Genomic DNA, 20,719 nt, shown 5'->3' on the forward strand with positions numbered 1-20,719 from the left:
ATATTCATAACAGTATTCTCAAGCATAGCATTATATACATAATTGCTGTCCCTCTCATTGGTTTATTTTAATGAGTTCGATTTCAGTTTCTTTCTGCTGTTTTATTTCCATTTCCCACGTTACTTAACACAGTAATCCAAATTAGGGATAGAGGTCAGGTGCAATGGCTCATGCCTGTAATTTCAGCACTTTGGGAGGCCAAGGCAGGAGGATCACTTGAGCCCAGGAGTTTGAGACCAGCCTAGATAACATGGCAAGACCCCATTTCTACAAAAACAACAAACAAATAAATTAGGGATACCTTCCTATTTGGGAGTAGGAGTGAATTATCTATTTTCCTTGTCAGGTGTTTCTTAATGGGAAAGAAAAGGGTACCGTTCTATTTAGTGTTTGTTCTCTACATATTTAGCCCATAGAGGGCAGTATAGTTTATTTTTATTCAGTCATCTTTTCTACTGAAGAACTTAAAATACAAATAAAACTTCATATTTTACTTTTAATACAGTTATTACATTAGGAGTAATAGGTATTTTGGGTATCTTTTACTGGTACATACTGAAACCTTTTCAAATTATATCATGTTTGTCTGAGATTTATTTACTTTAGAATAATTCAAGATGGGAGAGGAGAATTAATGTAGGATACTTGTGAAATGAGATTGGCCATGTGTTTATAATCATTAAAACTCAGTAATGGGTATGTGGAGCCTCATAATACTATTTTCTCTACTCTTCATTATTTTTAAATTTACTGTAATTTAAGAAAAACCATTCTACTAATATGATTTTCCATGCCTTTTCTGTTTTAGGAGCAAATGTGAATAGAACTACAGCTAATAATGACCATACTGTACTGTCCCTGGCTTGTGCAGGGGGTCATCTGGCAGTGGTGGAACTACTTTTGGCTCATGGGGCAGATCCTACTCACCGTTTGAAAGTATGTAACTCAAATGTTTGTGCGGCATTGTGAATTAATATTTCTCTCTTCGTCGTTATTACAACATCTCATATACAAGTTCCATTCATAATGACATTCTAAGTGTAAATTTTCTCCTTTTTCATTTGAAGCGTTCTTTACCAAACCTATGATTTTAATGTGTCTGGGACCTGTTGGCTTTATCTTCCTAAGTGATTCTGTAAACTAACTTATTTTTCTTCACTTTTTTTCCCCTTCCATATTCACTCTTTTAGGATGGCTCAACTATGTTGATAGAAGCTGCAAAAGGTGGCCATACAAGTGTTGTTTGCTATCTCTTGGATTATCCTAATAACTTGCTTTCAGCCCCTCCACCAGATGTCACTCAGTTAACTCCCCCATCCCACGATTTAAATAGGGTAAGCTTTTAAAATTAAAGCATTTTATGGTATGTCTTCTTTATCCTAACTCTTTCACTTATAGTTTCTGTTTAAATTAGGTTATTTTTTGTTCTAATATGTAGTTCTGTTTGTAAATATGTACTTGATACAGTTAATGAACATCTGGTATAATAATCAGATCCTAGATGATATGATTATGCTTTAGCTTTTAAAGGTCACAATAGCAACTTGAATTCAAAGCCCACTACAAAATGTCATGGTAAACAATTTGGTGCCAACATGTTTTAAGTAAATATGTCATTGTCTCAGATGACATATTAAAAATATTTTCAAAAAATCTCTGTAATTTATTCTTTATTTAGAGCATACTACTTAATGAATTGTGTAGGACACTAATAGTCACTTAATATCCTTTGTCTTAGGCTCCTCGTGTACCGGTTCAAGCACTGCCCATGGTTGTTCCACCTCAGGAGCCTGACAAACCACCTGCCAATGTTGCCACCACTCTTCCCATCAGGAATAAAGGTCAGTTATACTTCTAAAGACTGTTTCTTACTTGGTGTCCAGGTAAAAATAAGATTACCAAAAAATAGCCATTTCTACAAACAAGGAATTTTACTAAGTTGGCATTATTAAATTTGTTTAACCCATGATAAAAGCATGTTATTGGGAGAAAAAAAAATAGTTAATAACACTGCTTTGTGCTAGAATTAGAAGTTTTAGCATGAGAAATTCAGATGCTCATCTTTGATGCAGTTCTGATTATACATGATTTCCTTTAATAGTAATTTTTATTCATGTAAAATGTTAAGCTGGGTATAGCTGAGTGACTTAAATCTCTGCAGTTATAAAGGCATAAATTAACAAGACGTATCAAATATTAGAAATTTATTTTAGAATGACTGGCTTAATATAGATTTTACATCTGGGATACCTTTTCTCAACCAATAATTCAGTTACTTGAGATATGCTTGTTTATTTCTCTAGAATTCTGAGGTCCATATTTGACTTGTGGATGTTACACCATGCATGTTCTTAAGTAATGTCCTCAGATATTTTATACCTACCGGTTTGAATCAGTTTTTCTTTTTAAAAGTTTTACGTGAAGAAACAATGCAGTTTTTATTTTTTGTTTTTTGGCTACATATATTCTTTTATGAACAAGCATGCTAAGTATTTTCACCAGCTCTTTTCAGTCACTACTATCAACCTAGAGCCTTGGCACCTTTTTCAGTTGATATAGCAAACAATTGATTGCTATACCTATAGCCAGATCTGTCTATTCACCTGGCTGTCAGAAGATACAGTGGATGGCATAGTCCAGCATCTTTTCTTCCAGGGAAACTGAATCCCAATTCTCTACTGGCCAGATAGCTGTGTGAATATGTGAATTTATATCTTGCCTCTATTAGTCTTGAAGATGGTAGGCCCCAACAAAGACATATTTTAGTTGGATTTTAATTTCTTGTTACTTCTTAGTGGTTTGGGTACTCTTTGTGTGTATGTGTGTGTGTTTAAAAGGCACAGACTATGAAATGTGAAAAAACCTGACTTAGAGGTCTGTTTTCTCTTCACCCTAATAATTTAGCATTATTGTTCTGTTCTTATGATGAGTTTTAACATCTTTATGACCATATAAAATATCTACACATAGCCTTAGATGTTACTTTAATTGCACACTTAGGTATCACAAACCTGCATTCCTCTATTGTCTAATTTTAGCCATGTGATATTTTTAAGATTCTGAAATTAATTTACAAAGATTTTGCACATAAAATACATACATTTTATATTTGTGAAAAAGAAGGTGGATTTGTTTTTAACTTTTTAACAGTGCATTTTCACCTTTTATGGATATGATTACTTAGTGCATAACTGTTGGCACTAAACCTCCCAACAGTAACTCTGTAATGAGGATGCCATTCATGTGCACTTCTGAGGGGGTTTCTTTTTCACACAGCTGCTTCTAAACAAAAGTCCAGCAGCCATTTGCCAGCAAACAGCCAGGATGTACAGGGTTACATCACCAATCAGTCTCCAGAGAGCATTGTAGAAGAGGCTCAGGGAAAGTTAACAGAACTGGAACAGAGGATAAAAGAAGCCATAGAAAAGAATGCACAGCTGCAGTCCTTGGAACTGGCTCATGCTGACCAACTTACCAAGGAGAAGATCGAGGAGCTGAACAAAACAAGGGAGGAACAAATTCAGAAGAAACAAAAGATTTTGGAGGAACTACAGAAAGTAGAACGAGAGTTACAACTGAAAACTCAGCAGCAGCTAAAAAAGCAGTATCTAGAGGTTAAAGCTCAAAGAATTCAACTTCAGCAACAGCAGCAACAGTCTTGCCAACACCTGGGATTACTAACTCCTGTTGGAGTTGGAGAACAGCTTTCTGAGGGAGACTATGCACGGTTACAGCAAGTGGATCCTGTTTTGCTTAAAGATGAACCCCAGCAAACTGCTGCTCAGATGGGTTTTGCACCAATCCAGCCTCTGGCGATGCCTCAAGCTTTGCCTCTGGCGGCAGGTCCCTTGCCTCCAGGGTCCATCGCAAATCTTACAGAACTGCAAGGAGTGATAGTTGGACAGCCAGTACTGGGCCAAGCACAGTTGGCAGGGCTGGGGCAAGGAATTCTGACAGAAACACAACAAGGGTTAATGGTAGCCAGCCCTGCTCAGACCCTCAATGACACGCTGGATGACATCATGGCAGGTGGGTTTATATTGTTATGAGCAGGTATCAAATATGATTTGCTTAAGGCGAGTAAGAATGTACCCAAATTTTTTGCCGTTACCCAACTTGAGAACTATTTTTGGACTGACTCATGTCTAGCTTTAGAAATATTAGTTCAATCTCAGAAGTTCTCAGATGGATACAGGTTGAATTAAAGATTAGCTCATTCAATACAAATGACTGAAGCTTTCTGGCTTAGCTTGGTAGCTTGAGAATCTAGGTTTTTCCCTAGTGGGGTTGATGTTTGATTTTTGTTTTTGTTTTCATTTTTTTCCTTTAAGTTCAGAATACTGAGATTGAATTTTGGCATTTTGCTTCTGTATTCACACCAATAAACTGGGAAATTGATAGAAGTTGAAGTGCAAAACTAGTAGGACACATCAGGAAGCTTATTTATGAACAGAAATACTTTATATCCTAATGGATCAGACTTCAAACCTGATGGATATTAAAAAAAAAAAAAACCACTTTTACAAAATTAATAAAGTTCAAAACCAGATAGAGTTTAATTATACTGTATGTAAGTGATTTTGTCCCCTGTGAATGTTAATGTGTAGTCTCTTTCTAACTGTATCATGAGAAGATGTGGCCCCCCTGAAAGTATCATATATGATATATTTTTAGATGTGTAGCCAGATAAATTTTATTCCATTATAACTAGTTTCATCGACAAGAAGATATATTTTAGAAGATTGTTTTAATGCTTCTAGTTTTTGGTACTTATTTTTTGTAAGCTTTGTAACAAAGTAATGGTATGACATTTTATAGGGTTGTGAGCCATAAGAGTGCTATACTGAGAAGGATAACTTGCTTCATTAAAAAAAGAAAATTTGAAAAGGAAGGAAAACAGAAAAATGGAAGGAATAAACAGTGGAATTTTGATAACTTCCATCTGATCTCTTCCCCTTTTTTATTTATTCGTCTGTACTTAAAGGATGATCGACTTTTTCTAATTTAAAAACTGTTTCAGTAGCATTAAATATGATGAGATTATATAATTAAGTTTCATCTTTTAAAAGGATAATAGAAAACTAAACTGTATAGTGTTTAGATGTTTAGGTAACATTCAGACACTAAGAAACCAGCTGAGATAGATTTTATACTTAAAAATATCGGTAAAGTTTGCTAGTCCTCCTTTAATAGCACATCAATAGTTATAACATGTGGAATGAAAATTTCAGCTAGTCTTAAGGGTTAAATGACCACATTGGAAAAATGCTAGTAATAATTACTAGTAAGAATTGTATGGCTCTTATTGATGAGTGCAAAATTTTTCTATAGATTTGAAAGTCACTACTAATCATGATTAGCAGATTATAATTGAGAATAAAATTTAAAAATTATTAAATATCCTGTGAAAGTTGGAACATAGTAACCATTAACCCTAGATTTGATACTATGTCCATATGAATTCAGATCATAATAGTGCTCTATCATGTGAAACTACTAACGGATGTATAGAGTCAAATATTAACGTATCCACTTGAATGAAGAATAGGCATTACATAGTAATGGTTGTTTAAAAATTTTTTTGATATATCAGAGTTTACCTGATGTGCTTGGGCATGCATAGTTGTCAACAATGATTTGCTAGTTGTACAGTTTTGTATGCTGATCAAAATTATCAGAAGTTTGTAAAGTATCTTTTCTTTTGATTCATACATGAAACAAAAACAATTCTATTATATGTGTTCTCAGTGTTCCGTATAAAAAAATTTTTAAGTGCACATAACTTTTTAGAAAATATGACAAATGCTTGTCATAATACAAAAATATTTTACTTTTTTATTTATTATGCTCATTTCTATGGGGAGAGAAAGATAGCCAGAAGGAGGAAGAGTAGGATTAAAAACATTTGGCTACTTACCTGCATCTCATCTCTGACAACAGACATGTGCACATTCACACACATACACATATACTCATGCACTCACTTTTACAACCTCGATCTTAAATTTCTATGGTAGGATGTATCTTTTCAGTTGCTTAATGATGATTTCCACTTCTTTCTTAGGGGTTTAAATTATATTACAGCCTCATTAGTCTCATCGTCTTCTTTCCCTCCCTCTAGCACACTCCCTGTTCTGTTTTTCTTAGCCTTCATTTATTAGACTTCTACCATAAAATTTGCTGACCAAAATCGTCTGTCTTTCCTGTTCTTCACACTTGCCAAACCAGAATCAGCTCCCTCTTTAACCTATCTCAACACCTTGCCTTTGCTATCGTCTCAAGTTCCCTTTTTCCTACGCTGACATTAAAACTTTTCTGACGTGTGGTTCTCCCTTTCTAAATCTAACCCTAAAATGAAGCCCCACATGTAAAGATTTTTACCAGAGTTCCTTCAGGTACCTACATATTTTACATTTGTTACTTTCAGTTGTGGAGAATGGATGTGTGATTAACAGTTACTTAATTTTAGTAAACCAATTTCATGGGTACCCCGAAGGAAATGATGAGATAATTGATTTTTCCTATCTCCTTTTAGATGAGGTGATAAGAACAACCAATTTGACTTAAAAAAAAAAAAAAAACTATAATTTTGGTAGATTCTTTAAAATATTCCAGTTGAAATGTAAATTATAATTTAGTCATTTAACAATAAAACTTAGAATTTTTTTTTAACCTGTTTAGTATTATGAAATAAAATTTAGTGATTTGGACAGACTGTTGTTCATCCTGTTTAAGCTACTTTTTGTCTTTAGCGTTTTTATTGTGAAAATCCAATCAAAGGAGATATGGAATCAATTTTAAGAGCTCTAGATATATTTTTTGAAATTTATATCTACAATATGTATATTTAAATTATCTTGATCTTTTCGTAACATAACAAAACTATCAATATGGAGTAACAATATCCAGATCACTAGATAATCAATTTAATATGTTAGTGTTTGCCCTTTTCTATTGGTCTGGATCCCTAAGGATTCAAACAGTGTTTTGTTTTGTTTCGTTTTGTTTTATTTTCTCCTTTGTTTTTCCTTTGGCTTTTAAGTGGACTTAAAACTGTATAATTATAGAATGTGTGTTGCTATAATGTATAGTGTATGTTTGTGCCTGAACTAAGGATTTCATGTAAAATAGATTTCTTAATTCATAATTATGTTTAAATTGTTATAATAAGATCAATTTCAGTTTTATTCTTGACAGGATCATAATCTTTTTTGCCTGGTTTCAGATCCAGTTGTGAATCATGATTGTTTTCTGTCTGATGTAGTTGATAACTACTTTGGTAATACACATCCACACTATTGTTGACCAGTCAAAGATAAATGCCCATACTTTAACACTATAGCGTTTTTAATGGGGTTGGGGGAGATGATGTTCACATATCAACTCCAGAAATAAGGCAATGAGAGAATAAAGTACCCTCAGCTGAATCTGCAGTATATCCTATACCAGCATATTTGGAGTCCTCCCACCTCAAGTACTGATCAGAATAGCCTTTTCTTAAGTTGAATATTTTGGTGAAAATAATATCACAGCAACATCATACTTAGAATAATAGTAATCCATATTTGAAGAATGTTTGTGTGCATACATTTATTTATACCCTAATCTTTTAATTTTATCCTTAAGTCAGTGTGATTGCTGGGTTCCTTGGTGAGCATTTTAGCTCCCTCAGAGTAATTCTTCACATGAGCAACTACACTTCTGTGTGAGGATAAATTTTTGTATTTGAATATCCTGTCATCCAGAGGGCCACAATGCATAATATTACTGTATCCCAGTCTGCAGTTAGTAAAACAGTAGGAGGTGTTTTAAATGATTGCATAGTGAGATTTCTCCCTCCCCAAGAGTGATATTAATTTTACTAGTTCTAGAATATAAGGTGTGAAATCGGCAAGTAAAAACCACGTATTCCCCCTTCTGATCTTGACTATTTTACCTTTGATCCCTTTTCTAATTAAGATATAATGGACAACTTCCCATTTGCATTTATATTTAATACATAAACATTTTTGTTTTCAGGGTTATTTTGAATTAAGATTTTATGACTACTTATCATAACAGGGGAATTTGTTTTTCAGTTGGATTATTATTTAGAAAATGAGTTACTCAGTATACATTACAATTTTACACTGTCATCATCAACAATAACCAGGAAAATTAGTTATTAGTGCTATAGTAGTCTTCCTGTAGACATATTATTTTAAGAAGTCTTTAAATATTTTTGAGTGAATATGTCTTACTATTACTTAACAATGTTTCATCCTTATTAAGTGCAGTTATTTTGTTCAACAGCAGTCAGTGGAAGAGCATCTGCAATGTCAAACACTCCTACCCACAGTATCGCTGCATCCATTTCCCAACCTCAGACTCCAACTCCAAGTCCTATCATCTCTCCTTCAACCATGCTTCCTATCTACCCTGCCATTGATATTGATGCACAGGTAAGTCCCAAACTTAAGAGAGATGGTTTTTCATTGGAATTATGCCATAATTTAAAACATTAACTTTCAGAGATTTAAACCATCAAAGATTGCCTTGTCTCTAGGCAAAGTCTTGGGCCACAGTTTTAAATTAATTAAAGTTCACATTTAAAAAATAAAATGCTAAATATAGATTATTAGTGATAATTATGTGATGATCTGGTTTCCGGGGTTATCAAGTAACCTTTTTCTTTTAACTTTAGTTTACAGGAGGATGTAAAAGAAATAATTTATTTAAAATTAGCGCTTTCTTCTAATAATAAATTAATAGACGATATGGTTTGAAATATATAACGGATTGCATGTAAAAGAAAAAAGGTTCTAACATAAAATTTATATTTTTGTATGTCATACGCATGATTTATATCATATATCATCTTTGAAAATTCTCATCTTACTGATTGAAATACGTGGTGAGTCTGTGTCTGTATCTGTAAAATTTAGCTGTATGGGATCCCAGGCACTTTTTGAAGAAGTAATATGGAGTGGGGGGAAGACACTGTTTAAGTTAAGCTTTAGAAAGCCTGAGAGCTATTAAGTATAATTTTTTATTAAAAAGTAGTTGACCATGAAATCTCAGGGCAAGGTGAGATTGGAGAGCATAGTGTGTTTTGTCCTGAAGAAAAGTTAAGAGGTCTAATTTAGAAGACTGCCGAATAAGGTCAAGAGTACATGGCTGTCAGGACTAAGAAATGTTTGCAGTTTACTTAGTTTTTGTATTTTGATAGTACCTGGGGTGTGTACATTATAAAACTTTTAATTTTATATATGATTATTTCTTTATAATAAAGCCTGAATTTTAGCAGGGGTAATGCGGGGAGAAAGAGAGAGGAGTGAGTATGTGTGTGTGTTTGTGTTGGATGGACCATTAAGGGCAGGTACTCTTAACCTATTAAAAATAAAGTTTCCTTTTTATTAAAATGTTTCTCAGTAACACTATGAAAAAGGAATTTTATTTCTGTTCTTGTTGCCCAAATATCTGTTGATTTTTATGTACTGACTTCTGTTTTTGTTGAGTACTTAAAATTGCCAGGAACTATTTTTAAGGAATTGTCTCATCTAATCCTCAGACCACATATATGATGTAGCTACTCTTAATACTCATCTCCCTGAAGAAGACACTGTTGCTAAGAGAGAGATTAAGCATTTTGTTTAGTCACTTCATTTAGGCTAAGAAGCAGCGGGGCTAGGAATCATTCAGCATGACTTCAAAGACACCACTCTTTTTTTCTTTTGTAACGGGTTCTTGCCATGCTGCCCAAGCTGGTCTCAAACTCCTAGGCTCAAGTGATCTTCCCCTCTCAGCCTCCTGAGTAGCTGGAATTACAGGTGTGCCACGATACCCCAAAGATGCCACTCTTAACTACCATCTACCTAGCCTTTTAAAAAAATATATGAGACATTCATTTGATGAGCCATAGTTATTTACATTTAATATTGATAGCATTGTAGAATTGGTTTGAACTTGGCATTGAATTTGCATTATTTTTCTCCAGTCTTTTTTGCTTTGAGGCTTCTTCTTCTTCTTTTTTTTTTTTTTTTTTTTCCTATTTTGAGACGGAGTGTCGCTCTGTCACCCAGGCTGGCAGGCTGGAGTGCAGTGGCACAATGTTGGCTCACTGCAGCCTCCGCCTCCCGGATTCAAGCAATTCTCCTGCCTCAGCCTTCTGAGTAGCTGGGATTACAGGCACCCACCACCATGCCTGGCCAATTTATTTGTAATTTTAGTAGAGATGGGGTTTTGCCATGTTGGCCAGGCTGGTTTCAAACTCCTTGACCTCAGGTGATCTGCCTATATCAACCACCCAAAGTGCTGGGATTACAGGTGTGAGCCACTGCACATAGCCGAGGCTATTATGTTTAGCAAGAAGTAGTTTTCTGATTTTTGTGGGCCCAAGAATTGGTCCATTAGCAAAAATAAATACTTCACCAAAATGTAAAAAGACTTCTTTATAAAAATGTTTTTAAACAGGCACAGGAAAAGTTTGTCCAGAGATTGATTTTACTGAATATAAAAGTATTGTAGTGATGGTGAAATGATTTTTCCGGGCTGTACCACTCACCAACTATCACTATATTATAAATTAGTTCTGAGAAGTTACATGTAATTTTTTAATTAAAATTATTTTTAAACTTACATTTTAAATATAGTAGACATGCTTTTATAGAAAGATTTGACTATGGATCCTTAAAAATTTACTCTTTTTTTATCTGATCTCTACATCAAGATTTGTGATTTGTTGGGTTAGCCAGACTTGAGTAAACTACTCTGTGGAGTTTTACCATACGTGTTTAGTTAGAGATTTTAAAGTTCCTACTTTGGAAAAAAATACTGTTCAGAAATAATTGTTCACCGTTTTTCTCCTTTAATTTTTGATGTTTGTTTTAAAAATTTACTAGTTTTTGACGAGGCGTGGTGGCTCACGCCTGTAATGCCAGCACTCTGGGAGGCCGAGGTTGATGGATCACCTGAGGTTAGGAGTTCAAGACCAGCCTGGCCAACATGATGAAACCCTGTCTCTACTAAGAATACAAAAATTACCTGGGCATAATAACACACACCTGTAATCCCAGCTATTTGGGAGGCTGAGGCAGGAGAAGCACTTGAACCCAGAAGGCAGAGGTTGCAGTGAGCTGAGATGATACCACTGCACTCCAGCCTGGGCAACAGAGTGAAACTCTGTCTAAAGAAAAAAAAAAAAGACCGGGCGCAGTAGCTCATGCCTATGTTATATAGCAGTAGCTATGCCTATGCACAGTAACTATGCCTATGCCAAAGTTAACTGCTTTAACTTTGGGAGGCCAAGGCAGGCAGATCTTACAAGCTCAGGAGATGGAGACCATCCTGGCTAACATGGTGAAACCCCGTCTCTACGTAAAATACAAAAAAAAAAAAAATTAGCAGGGCGTGGTGGCGGGCACCTGTAGTCCCAGCTACTCGGGAGGCTGAGGCAGGAAAATGGTGTGAACCCCGGGAGGCGGAGCTTGCAGTGAGCCGAGATGGTGCCACTGCACTCCAGCCTGGGTTACAGAGCGAGACTCCGTCTCAAAAAAAGAAACCAGCTAGTTTTTAATATCAAGCAGGTACTTTAAGTGATTAAAAATGAAGATTTTCTTGTACTCAATCCATCTGAAGTTTTTGTTTTGATAAGAAAATAATTTTATGGGCTCTTGCATAGTGGGTACTTTGATTATGTGTTATAATACTGTGCTGTGAAAAATAATATAATGAAGAAATCAATACCAAGATTCCTATTCTGAAAGATTAAACATTCTCTAATACTTGGATCTTTGATCTGTTTATATAATAAACCTTAACATACAGACAACGCTTTGCAGATATTAACTGCTTTAACTTAATCTTTGTAACAATCCCATGAAATAGGTACTATTATTATTACCATTTTCCATTTGAGGAATGTAAGACATAAAGATATTAAATACCTTGCCCAACAGCTAATTAATGGTGGGGCCTACTTTTGAACTCAGACACTCTGGCTCTAGACTCTATTCTTTTATTAACCGCTGCACTGTTAAATTGTTTTTTATTTTTAACTTAAGTATGTTAACGTTGAATTTGAATTATATTGTATTAGCCTGGTAAGTCGGATCACAGAAATGTGTCCACTGCCTAGATGGTAAGAGATCATTTATATTTCATCTTTGCATACCTAACATCAAAATGTACGGAAGAACAAAGGAATGTTAATCTTTTAAAGCCTCAAAGTGTAACTCCTTTTAAAATGCTAATGATTCTGGAAAATGGTCAGACCTTTAACTGCTTTAATTGAACATTTTAGACAGGAGCTAATATTGCTAACAAGGATTAGCAGGAATCATGTGTTTTATTTCCGGTCCTTGACAAGTGCTGAAGAGTTTGCATTCTTCATAAGGGGCTTCAACTCTCTGCTACACAACTAGAACTCACTTGCCAAGGGTGTGCCACAGACTTTCCAACTGTCCAGTTTTACTGAATCAAATTTGTCTAGGTATTTTCAAAACTTTTAAGATGAATACCACATACTTTGCTATTATCAAAATCTGTTTTAGGAAACCGATAAATAGTAGCTTGAAGGAATTATTTGGGACTATTTTTATTATACCTTTTGATAGCATAGCTCTGACCTTTATGTTTATTTTGCTTGAGTTTAAGTTGAGTTTATTTTGCCTAAGTTTGGTATAACCAAACTTATTTGTGAGTTCTGTGCCTACAGAAATTAGGAATTATGTAGAGATTTTTTAAAACCACAGGCTTTATGTGGAAAAATAATTCTGACTTAAAGGTTAGAACTGAATACCACGAGTTAAATATTTTTTGTATTTTATTGTGTAAAATATGATCGATTCTAGGAGCCACTACCAATGAGAAAGAACCAGTTGTTTTGTTCTTGGGCTATAAAAACTTGTTCCAACCTCTTTTTTGTCACATGTCCTCCATATATTCCTAAACTGCTTGTTGTTTTTATTCTCAAGCCTCTGAAGTCTTTTCGTGAACTTGGAGTAACTTATTGTAGTACATCTCATCTCAAAACTGAAAAACACAAATAGCTCTTTATAGAATTTTGTTTTCTTTCACTTTTTAATAATTAACATGTATTCGTTATTTTAAAGAAGGGTAGACATCAAATTTAACTTGTGACGTATCAAGACTGAAATTGTAAAGTATGTAAAATTATGTTTTACTTTTAATGGTATAAGTATCATTTGAATATTTTTCTCTAATTGGTTTTGCAATACAAAGAACAGTTTAATCACAGTGATTTAACATGAGAAATTAAAGAGGCCAGCAAAAATTAATTAACAGTGATATGTATAATATGCTACCATTAAAGCATTCTGCTCTAAAATACATGCATTCTACTTGTTCATATGGACTGGTTTTAACAGGTTATTTATTTTACTGATTATTCTCATTTATCGAATACCTTGAAGTGCTATCCTACTTTTTAAGCTTACATATAACCTGACTGGGTTAGAGAATGAGGTAATGATTTCGAAAGTTGTGGAAGTCTAAAAAAAGTTCAGCTCTTTAAGTCCTAGTAGTTTTCAAGTTAATTTGATTATGTTAAGAGTAATTAATAGGGCGCAGTGGCTCACACCTGTAATCCCAGCGCTTTGGGAGGCTGAGGTGGTTGGATCATGAGATCAGGAGTTCAAGACCATCCTGGCTAACACAGTGAAACCTCGTCTCTACTGAAAATACAAAAAAAATTAGCCGGGCATGGCGGCAGGCGCCTGTAGTCCCAGCTACTCGGGAGGCTGAGGCAGGAGAATGACGTGAACCTGGGAGGCGGAGCTTGCAGTGAACCAAGTGAGCCACTGCACTCTAGCCTTGGCGACAGCGAGACTCCGTCTCAAAAAAAAAAAAATCATTAATAGGTGTACTTCCTTTTTTTTTTATTTTTTATTTTTTTAATTTTTTTTTTTTTTTGAGACAGGGTCTCACTCTGTCACCCAGGTTGGAGTGCAGTGGCACCTCACAGCTTGCTGCAGCCATGGACTCCTGGGCTCAAACTATCCTCCCGCCCCAAACTCACGAGTAGCTAGGAGTACAGGCATTGCACACCACTTCTGGCTAATTTTTGTAGAGATGGGATCTTGCCGTGTTGCCCAGGCTGGTCTCAAACTTCTAGCCTCAAGTGATCCTCTTGCTTCAGCCTCCAAAAGTGTTGGGATTACAGGCATGAGCCATTGTACCCAGCATACTTCCTTTTTCAAAGACACTTCACACAGTTCAGTGCTTTTTCGCCTAAATTTCAGCTCATTAAAAGTTGTTTTTCCTTCAGTATTGCCATCTGTGTTACTATTTCTTGTTTTCATTCTGTATCACCATTATAAAATTGAATAGTCATGTTGATAACTTACAGAATATTTTTACATTAAATATATTTTTATCATTTTTTATAAGCCAGAATTCATCATAACAACCTCTATTAATGGTATAGAATGGTGTATACATTATGGCATCATGGGCTCACTGAAATTTTCTTTAGAATATAAACCTGAATGAGCTCTTAAAGCTCTGGACATCTATCTCCCTTTTCAGGTTTGGGACTTCCTCTTAGATATGTGACAAGGAATATAACTTCTTGACTAATGTAACTGTGTGCAATATAATTTGAGTTTAAGGATTCTTTCTTTAAGTGATACCTTGCTTTCTACAAAATCGTCAACTGCATTATAATTATTTCCATTGATCAGCAGTATTTGAAACACCTGTTTTTTTCTTTGTCATTATTAATATTAACCCAAATTTCTATTTCAGTTCGTTTATTGATGTGTTGAGAAACAGAGTGTTATTTCTTACCATTTTGGGATTGTGTAGGTGTTTTTAGGAGGATGGAAGCCTCACTTCAGGCTTTTTAAATTCTTTCATTATTATCTTAAAAGAATATCATGTTCATTGGTTTAGTTTCTCCTTAATGTAGAAATACAATGGAGTTGCCCACTTTTAACTTCATTTCCACAAAGAATTTAAAGCTGCTTTCTTAGCTTTAAATGTTTGTTTCTTGAAATCTCATAATACATTATTATGCTTGTCTCCTAGTTTGAACCTGAATTCACTGTGTATAGTAATCTGTAAGCTCCTTTGAGTCCTGTATTATCTTTGTCAAGATAGAGTACTTAGTATGAGTACTTTGAATATAAAAGGTGCTTAATAAATGTCAGTTGAATTTGTGTTTTATAATATTGGAAAAAACATTTTACTGATCCACTGAAATTTTCCGTGCTTATCTTTTGCAAATTTTATGTACATCTCTTCATTTTCTATTTGAGCTTTCCTAAATTACTCTTTAAACCCTGGAAGAATTTTAGAAACCTTATAAACTTCATCATAAAATTGATTCTTCTGCTGATTGCATATGCACCAACATAGAGTGTACATAAGACACATACACTTAACATTATATTCACCACAATCTGCTTTGCCTTAGGGCCCCTCTGTGATATAGTGGGGAGAGCAGGATTTTGTTATCAAGAAGATCTTCTTGGGTTTTTTAAAGCACATCTCTACCAGTTGTTAGCTTATGTGGCCATCGGAAAGTTATTTATCAGAGCCTTTATCTCCTTTTCTCTGAAATCAGATATAATTTTTCCTATAAACCTGAGATGAATATCAAATACTATAACACAGTCAGAGCTGTCACTCATTTAAGTTTCATGTCCTTCTCCATTGTTGTAGTTGGTGCATCTCTCCCTTGTGGCCATCCCTGATCTCTGCAGTCAGTAGCTCTGCTCTCTGCCAGCCTCTTCTGCAGAGCAGCTTTTGCGGTCTCCCTCTTCATCACTGACTAGTAGGCTTTTTCTTTTTTCTTAACTCTTACTGATTTTGCCTTTTGTCTTTTGTTTTTCATTTCTTATAATGAAATTTGGTCTTTAGAGTTATTTGCATTCTGGGAGAATATGCTTTTCCTTTTTATAATTATTACGTACATTCTACAAATACAATGTGTAAGTGCAATCAATGCTACATATATACTCCCTTGTTTATTATGTTTATTAGTAACAGTTTTTGAATCTATGACCTTTTACAACTTTTGCCATTTATTTTGCTTAACTATCATCTATTATTTCCTAAGTAGTGCATCACTTACAGGTAGAAAATACAAACATGGATAAGACATATTCCTTACCTCCCAGGATTTATAGTCTCTGTGGGTGATAAATATATAAGGCAGATTGGTGATAAGTACTATAATAGAGATACGTATGTGAAAGTGAGGGAAATGCTCAGAGCAACACTGTCCAGTTGAAAAATAAGATGAGACACGTTTGTAATTTTAAATTATCTAGTCGTCTCATTAAAAAATGTGAAAAGAAACAAATGGGATGAATTTTAAAATATATTTTATTTAACTTAATATATCCAAATATTGTTTTAACATGTCATATAATCAATACACCACAATTGCTGAGATAATTTACATTTTTATTTCATACTAAAAGTCTTCAAAACGGTGAGCATGTTACACTTATAGCTGGAGTGATCAAATCATTTTGGTTTTCCTGAGACTTTCCTGTTTTAGCACCAAAAGTCCCTCATCCCAGAAACCCCTTCAGTCCCAGATTTGTCACCCTACTTAAAGTATATCTAAATTTGGATTTCATTGGAAATACTCAGTTTGTATCTAGATTTGATTAAATGTACAGTTGAAAAGTAGATTCATTTACTCAAATTGAGACATCCTAAGTTTTACAATAACCAAATTGAGTATCAGTTATTAAATTTAAATTAAAGTTAAATACAATTTAAAATTCAGTTCCTCTGTTACACTAACCATATTTCAAATGCTAATAGTCACGTGTTGCTTGTAGAGTACTAAAGGTATCTAGCTGGGCATGGTGGCAGATGCATGTAAACCCAGCTACTCAGGAGGCTGAGGCAGGGAGAATTGAGTGAATCCAGTAGGCAGAGAATAAGACGGCTGAGATCACACCACTGCACTCCAGCCTGGGTGACAGAGCGAGACTTCATCTCAAAAATATAAAATAAAATAAAAAATAAAAGTATGAGAAATTAGATAGTTCACTAGGTTAGCATTGAAACTATAACAGAATATGAACACTGGTAGATCTAGTGTTGGTCATTATCATTAGCAGAAGGCAGAAGCAAACCATATGTAGATAGTGTCATGTCTTATTATAATAGTTTTTCAAAATACACAGTATATTTTGGATGTTTTGTTCCTTTAAGTATTTTGGAGCTTTGTTCTCAAACACAGCTAAGTTACTTGGAAACAATTTTTTTTTTTAACTTCAAGGCCTACTTTTCAGTTTGTTAGGTGGGTCCACAACTGCTAATTTGACCCTACTACTGAGGATTCTACTTGACATCCTGTGTGTTTTGAGGTCTTTCTACTCTGGCTGGTGGGAACCAAACTATTCCTGGCCCCATGTGAGCCCTGGGTATTATTCAGCCTGACTCTCTCTGGTGGTCCTTCCCTGGCCTCGGATAATTTCCTCATGCACATGGACTGATCAAAACTCAGCTGAAGGTTTGAGGGGAATCCTCTGCACATCTCCAGAGTACCGTCTCCGCAGTACTCTCATCTTCAATAATCTGCTCCATGAATTCTAGCCACCTTGACCTCTCCAAATTCTGTTTTCTCAAGTTGGGGAGACTGCCAGGCTCTGTTTGGATACTTGCTCCCTGCACACTATAGCCTGGAAACTCCCCAGGCAGTAAGTTGGGTTAATCATTTCTGTCTTTAGGGATCACTGTTCTACACTGCCTGTCTAAATATCATCGTTTCAAAGAGCTTTTTTTTTTTTCTTTTTTAGTTATTTGAAATAGGAAAATAAATCTGATCTATGTTTCTCCATTAATGGCCGAAAGCAAAAGTTAATTCACAGTATTTCTTTCACTCGCGTGATTGAAAGTCATACTTTATTTTCCTTGATGCTTGTAGTCTTTTTTAAAAAACTCACAAGTTGGCTACTAATATGGAAACAAGTAAACCTTGCTTTTCTTTTCTTTTTTTTTTTTTTTTGAGATGGAGTCTCGCTCTGTCACCCAGGCTGGAGTGCAGTGGCGTGATCTTGGTTCACTGCAACCTCTGCCTCCCAGGTTCAAGCGATTCTTCTGCCTCAGCCTCCCAAGAAGCTGGGACTACAGGCACGCGCCACCACGCCTGGCTAATTTTTGTATTTTTAGTCGAGATGGGGTTTCACCCTGTTGACCAGGGTGGTCTCGATCTCTTGACCTCGTGATCCGCCTGCCTAGGCCCTCTCAAAGTGCTGGGATTACAGGCATGAGCCACTGCGCCCGTCCGTAAACCTTGCTTTTCAAATGCTTGATATTATAGAGTGGTACATATGTATTTGTGTGTATTTGGTATGTTTGCATATTACGTATTTGATATTAACATCTTAAGTTATTTAATAAACTAACCAAAAAATAATTTCTTATAGACTGAGAGTAATCATGACACGGCGCTAACACTTGCCTGTGCTGGTGGCCACGAGGAACTGGTACAGACACTGCTAGAGAGAGGAGCTAGTATAGAGCACCGAGACAAGAAAGGTAGGGCCGACTTTTGTTTTATTTTTTGGAATAATGGTCAAAATATTTATTTAGGAACATTATTTCTTAGTCCTATTTTGAAGGTTAGATATTTTGTTCTTTTGCGTTAGCATGTAGTGAGAAGACCATTATTTTTCTCCAGGTTTTACTCCACTCATTTTGGCTGCCACAGCTGGTCATGTTGGTGTTGTGGAAATATTGCTGGACAACGGTGCAGACATTGAAGCTCAGTCAGAAAGAACCAAGGACACACCACTCTCCTTGGCCTGTTCTGGGGGAAGACAGGAGGTAATGTTTCCCCTTAGTGTAATTGTTTTTCTCTGTCTGTTTAGCAAATGTGTACTTTCACTTATATTATTTTTTCTATCAGAACAATGCTTTTACATTTAGATTTATCACAATAGCTAAAACTATTATTTACTAACAAAAAGATGAGTATCTTTGTTAGCATAAGCTGTCTTGCCAGAAAAATCACACATTGTTTAGAATCCTGCTCATCTAAAAGTAGTACTGCCATGCATTTAGGGTAGGAGAAAGATTATTGCAAGTCAAATCAGTAAGTTCCTAATGTACAGGGCCTATATTCACTCATCTTTGCCAGCCCTGTAGTACATGGCATAAGGTACTTAATCCCAGTCTCTGTTGCTGTCTATAAGATTAGTAGGGAATTAAGAATATTCAATTTTTATGTGTTTTGAGAACTCTTGTCTTGCTTTGATTTTTCCCCACCGTTTCTCAACTCTGGAGGAAAGGTTCTCAGATAAGATGGTAAGATTATATGACCTTTTGTTTTTTTAAGGAAACTAGAACAACTGACAGAGATTAGCTAGGCCCTAGAAAATATAGCTTTACACTTACGTATCTTGTGACATTTTATAATCAGCTAGATCACCTGTTTTTTTTTTTTTTTTCAAATTCAGTCCTTTGTACAGGGGATATAAACCAGATGTGTTGTCTCCATAGATTCCCTTCTCTATCAAGGAATTATTGAATCTTAGATTTAGAAAGCACCTTAATTAAGTCTTTCAGATCAGTGTCTTACTCAGCTTTAAAATCTTTTTTCTCTTTTTCTTTTCTAAGGTTTTCCTATTTATCAAGCCTGAAGTATGCCTTTTTTGTTTCCCCACAGTCCATAGTTTTGTTCTTTAAACAAATAGAAAGAGGTTTATACCCTTTTCTATCTTCAGATTTTTTTTTTCCTGAAGTCACCTATTCTTTGTGTGAAGCAAGTCCTGTTTCGGTTATTAGCCCAAGAATACTTTTTCCAGTCCCTTCACCATCATGATTATTTCACCCTTTATGTCAGTATCCCTCTTGAAATGTTATATGTAAAGGTATTCTGACAAGCAAACTGGGGAACTGTTACCTCCCGTTTGAGCATCTTAAACTAGTTTTTTCCCTCAGTTCCCTCCAGTCATAGCACATAAGGTTATATTGAACTCGAGTTAGTTAAACCCACTAGATTTTTAAAATAAACTAGTAAATAAACAATTTTAAGAGATATAATAATTCCTATGCAAAAGAATGAGAAATGTAATAAGATTACATAAGTGCCGGAAGATAGGGCTTGGTGATCCTTCATTTTATAAATTAAAAAGAACTGAAATCTATTAACAGTGATAATATAGGCATTTTTTTTTCCGTAATTTTTGTTCCCTTATATTTGGAATAGATATTATATGCATGGATAGTTAGATACACTTATTACTAGAATACTCCACGCAAGAGACAAGGAGCCTGGCCTGTGCCTCCTGTTTGGTTTCTTCTACTTGTGTCACGTTTTTCTTCTGTAATTCATAGTAGGAGCAATAGATAGGTTAAAAGTATTATAAGCCAAATATTAAGATAGTGAAAAATAAACTACTTAATTTGATAAATTATTTCTACTATTCCAGAAAAAGTAAAAATCCCCATAAATCCCGGAAAGCAAAATTTTACCTTGACTGAAATTGTCAATTATTATTTAGCTTGAAAAAATACTTGCTTTATATAAGAACAAATTTTTTCAATATTGAGTCAAGAAGAAATTAGTTGATTTTCTTTATTTAAAAGTAATATTAAAGCCAATAGGACACTGTAATTTTTATAAATTATGTATTTTTGTTAAAATGTAACAGATTAGGTTATGACAATTGTAGAAGTATGTTAGGGTAATAATTTTGCCTATACACACTTTGTTACTTTAATTTGGTGTCAATAGAACGGGTAAGTATTT

At 34.8% G+C, this 20,719-nt stretch overlaps 1 protein-coding gene across 6 annotated transcripts in view; it reads left to right on the forward strand.

Annotated features, from left to right (window-relative positions):
* ANKRD17 (ankyrin repeat domain 17) overlaps nucleotides 1-20,719 on the forward strand; it is a 196,329-nt gene that overhangs the window by 125,822 nt on the left and 49,788 nt on the right. For 3 of the 6 annotated variants that reach the window (XM_033214470.1, XM_033214473.1, XM_033214472.1), the window contains exons 12-18: nucleotides 809-936; nucleotides 1,191-1,334; nucleotides 1,739-1,841; nucleotides 3,277-4,029; nucleotides 8,293-8,441; nucleotides 18,393-18,504; nucleotides 18,647-18,792. In XM_033214470.1, the coding sequence (XP_033070361.1) occupies nucleotides 809-936; nucleotides 1,191-1,334; nucleotides 1,739-1,841; nucleotides 3,277-4,029; nucleotides 8,293-8,441; nucleotides 18,393-18,504; nucleotides 18,647-18,792 (1,535 nt within the window). The remainder of the gene's footprint in view (nucleotides 1-808; nucleotides 937-1,190; nucleotides 1,335-1,738; nucleotides 1,842-3,276; nucleotides 4,030-8,292; nucleotides 8,442-18,392; nucleotides 18,505-18,646; nucleotides 18,793-20,719) is intronic. The other 3 variants (XM_033214471.1, XM_033214475.1, XM_033214474.1) reach the window with 3 other exon arrangements.

This window comes from Trachypithecus francoisi, unplaced genomic scaffold (genome assembly GCF_009764315.1).
Source record: "Trachypithecus francoisi isolate TF-2019V2 unplaced genomic scaffold, Tfra_2.0 Lachesis_group1, whole genome shotgun sequence".
NCBI lineage: Eukaryota > Metazoa > Chordata > Mammalia > Primates > Cercopithecidae > Trachypithecus > Trachypithecus francoisi.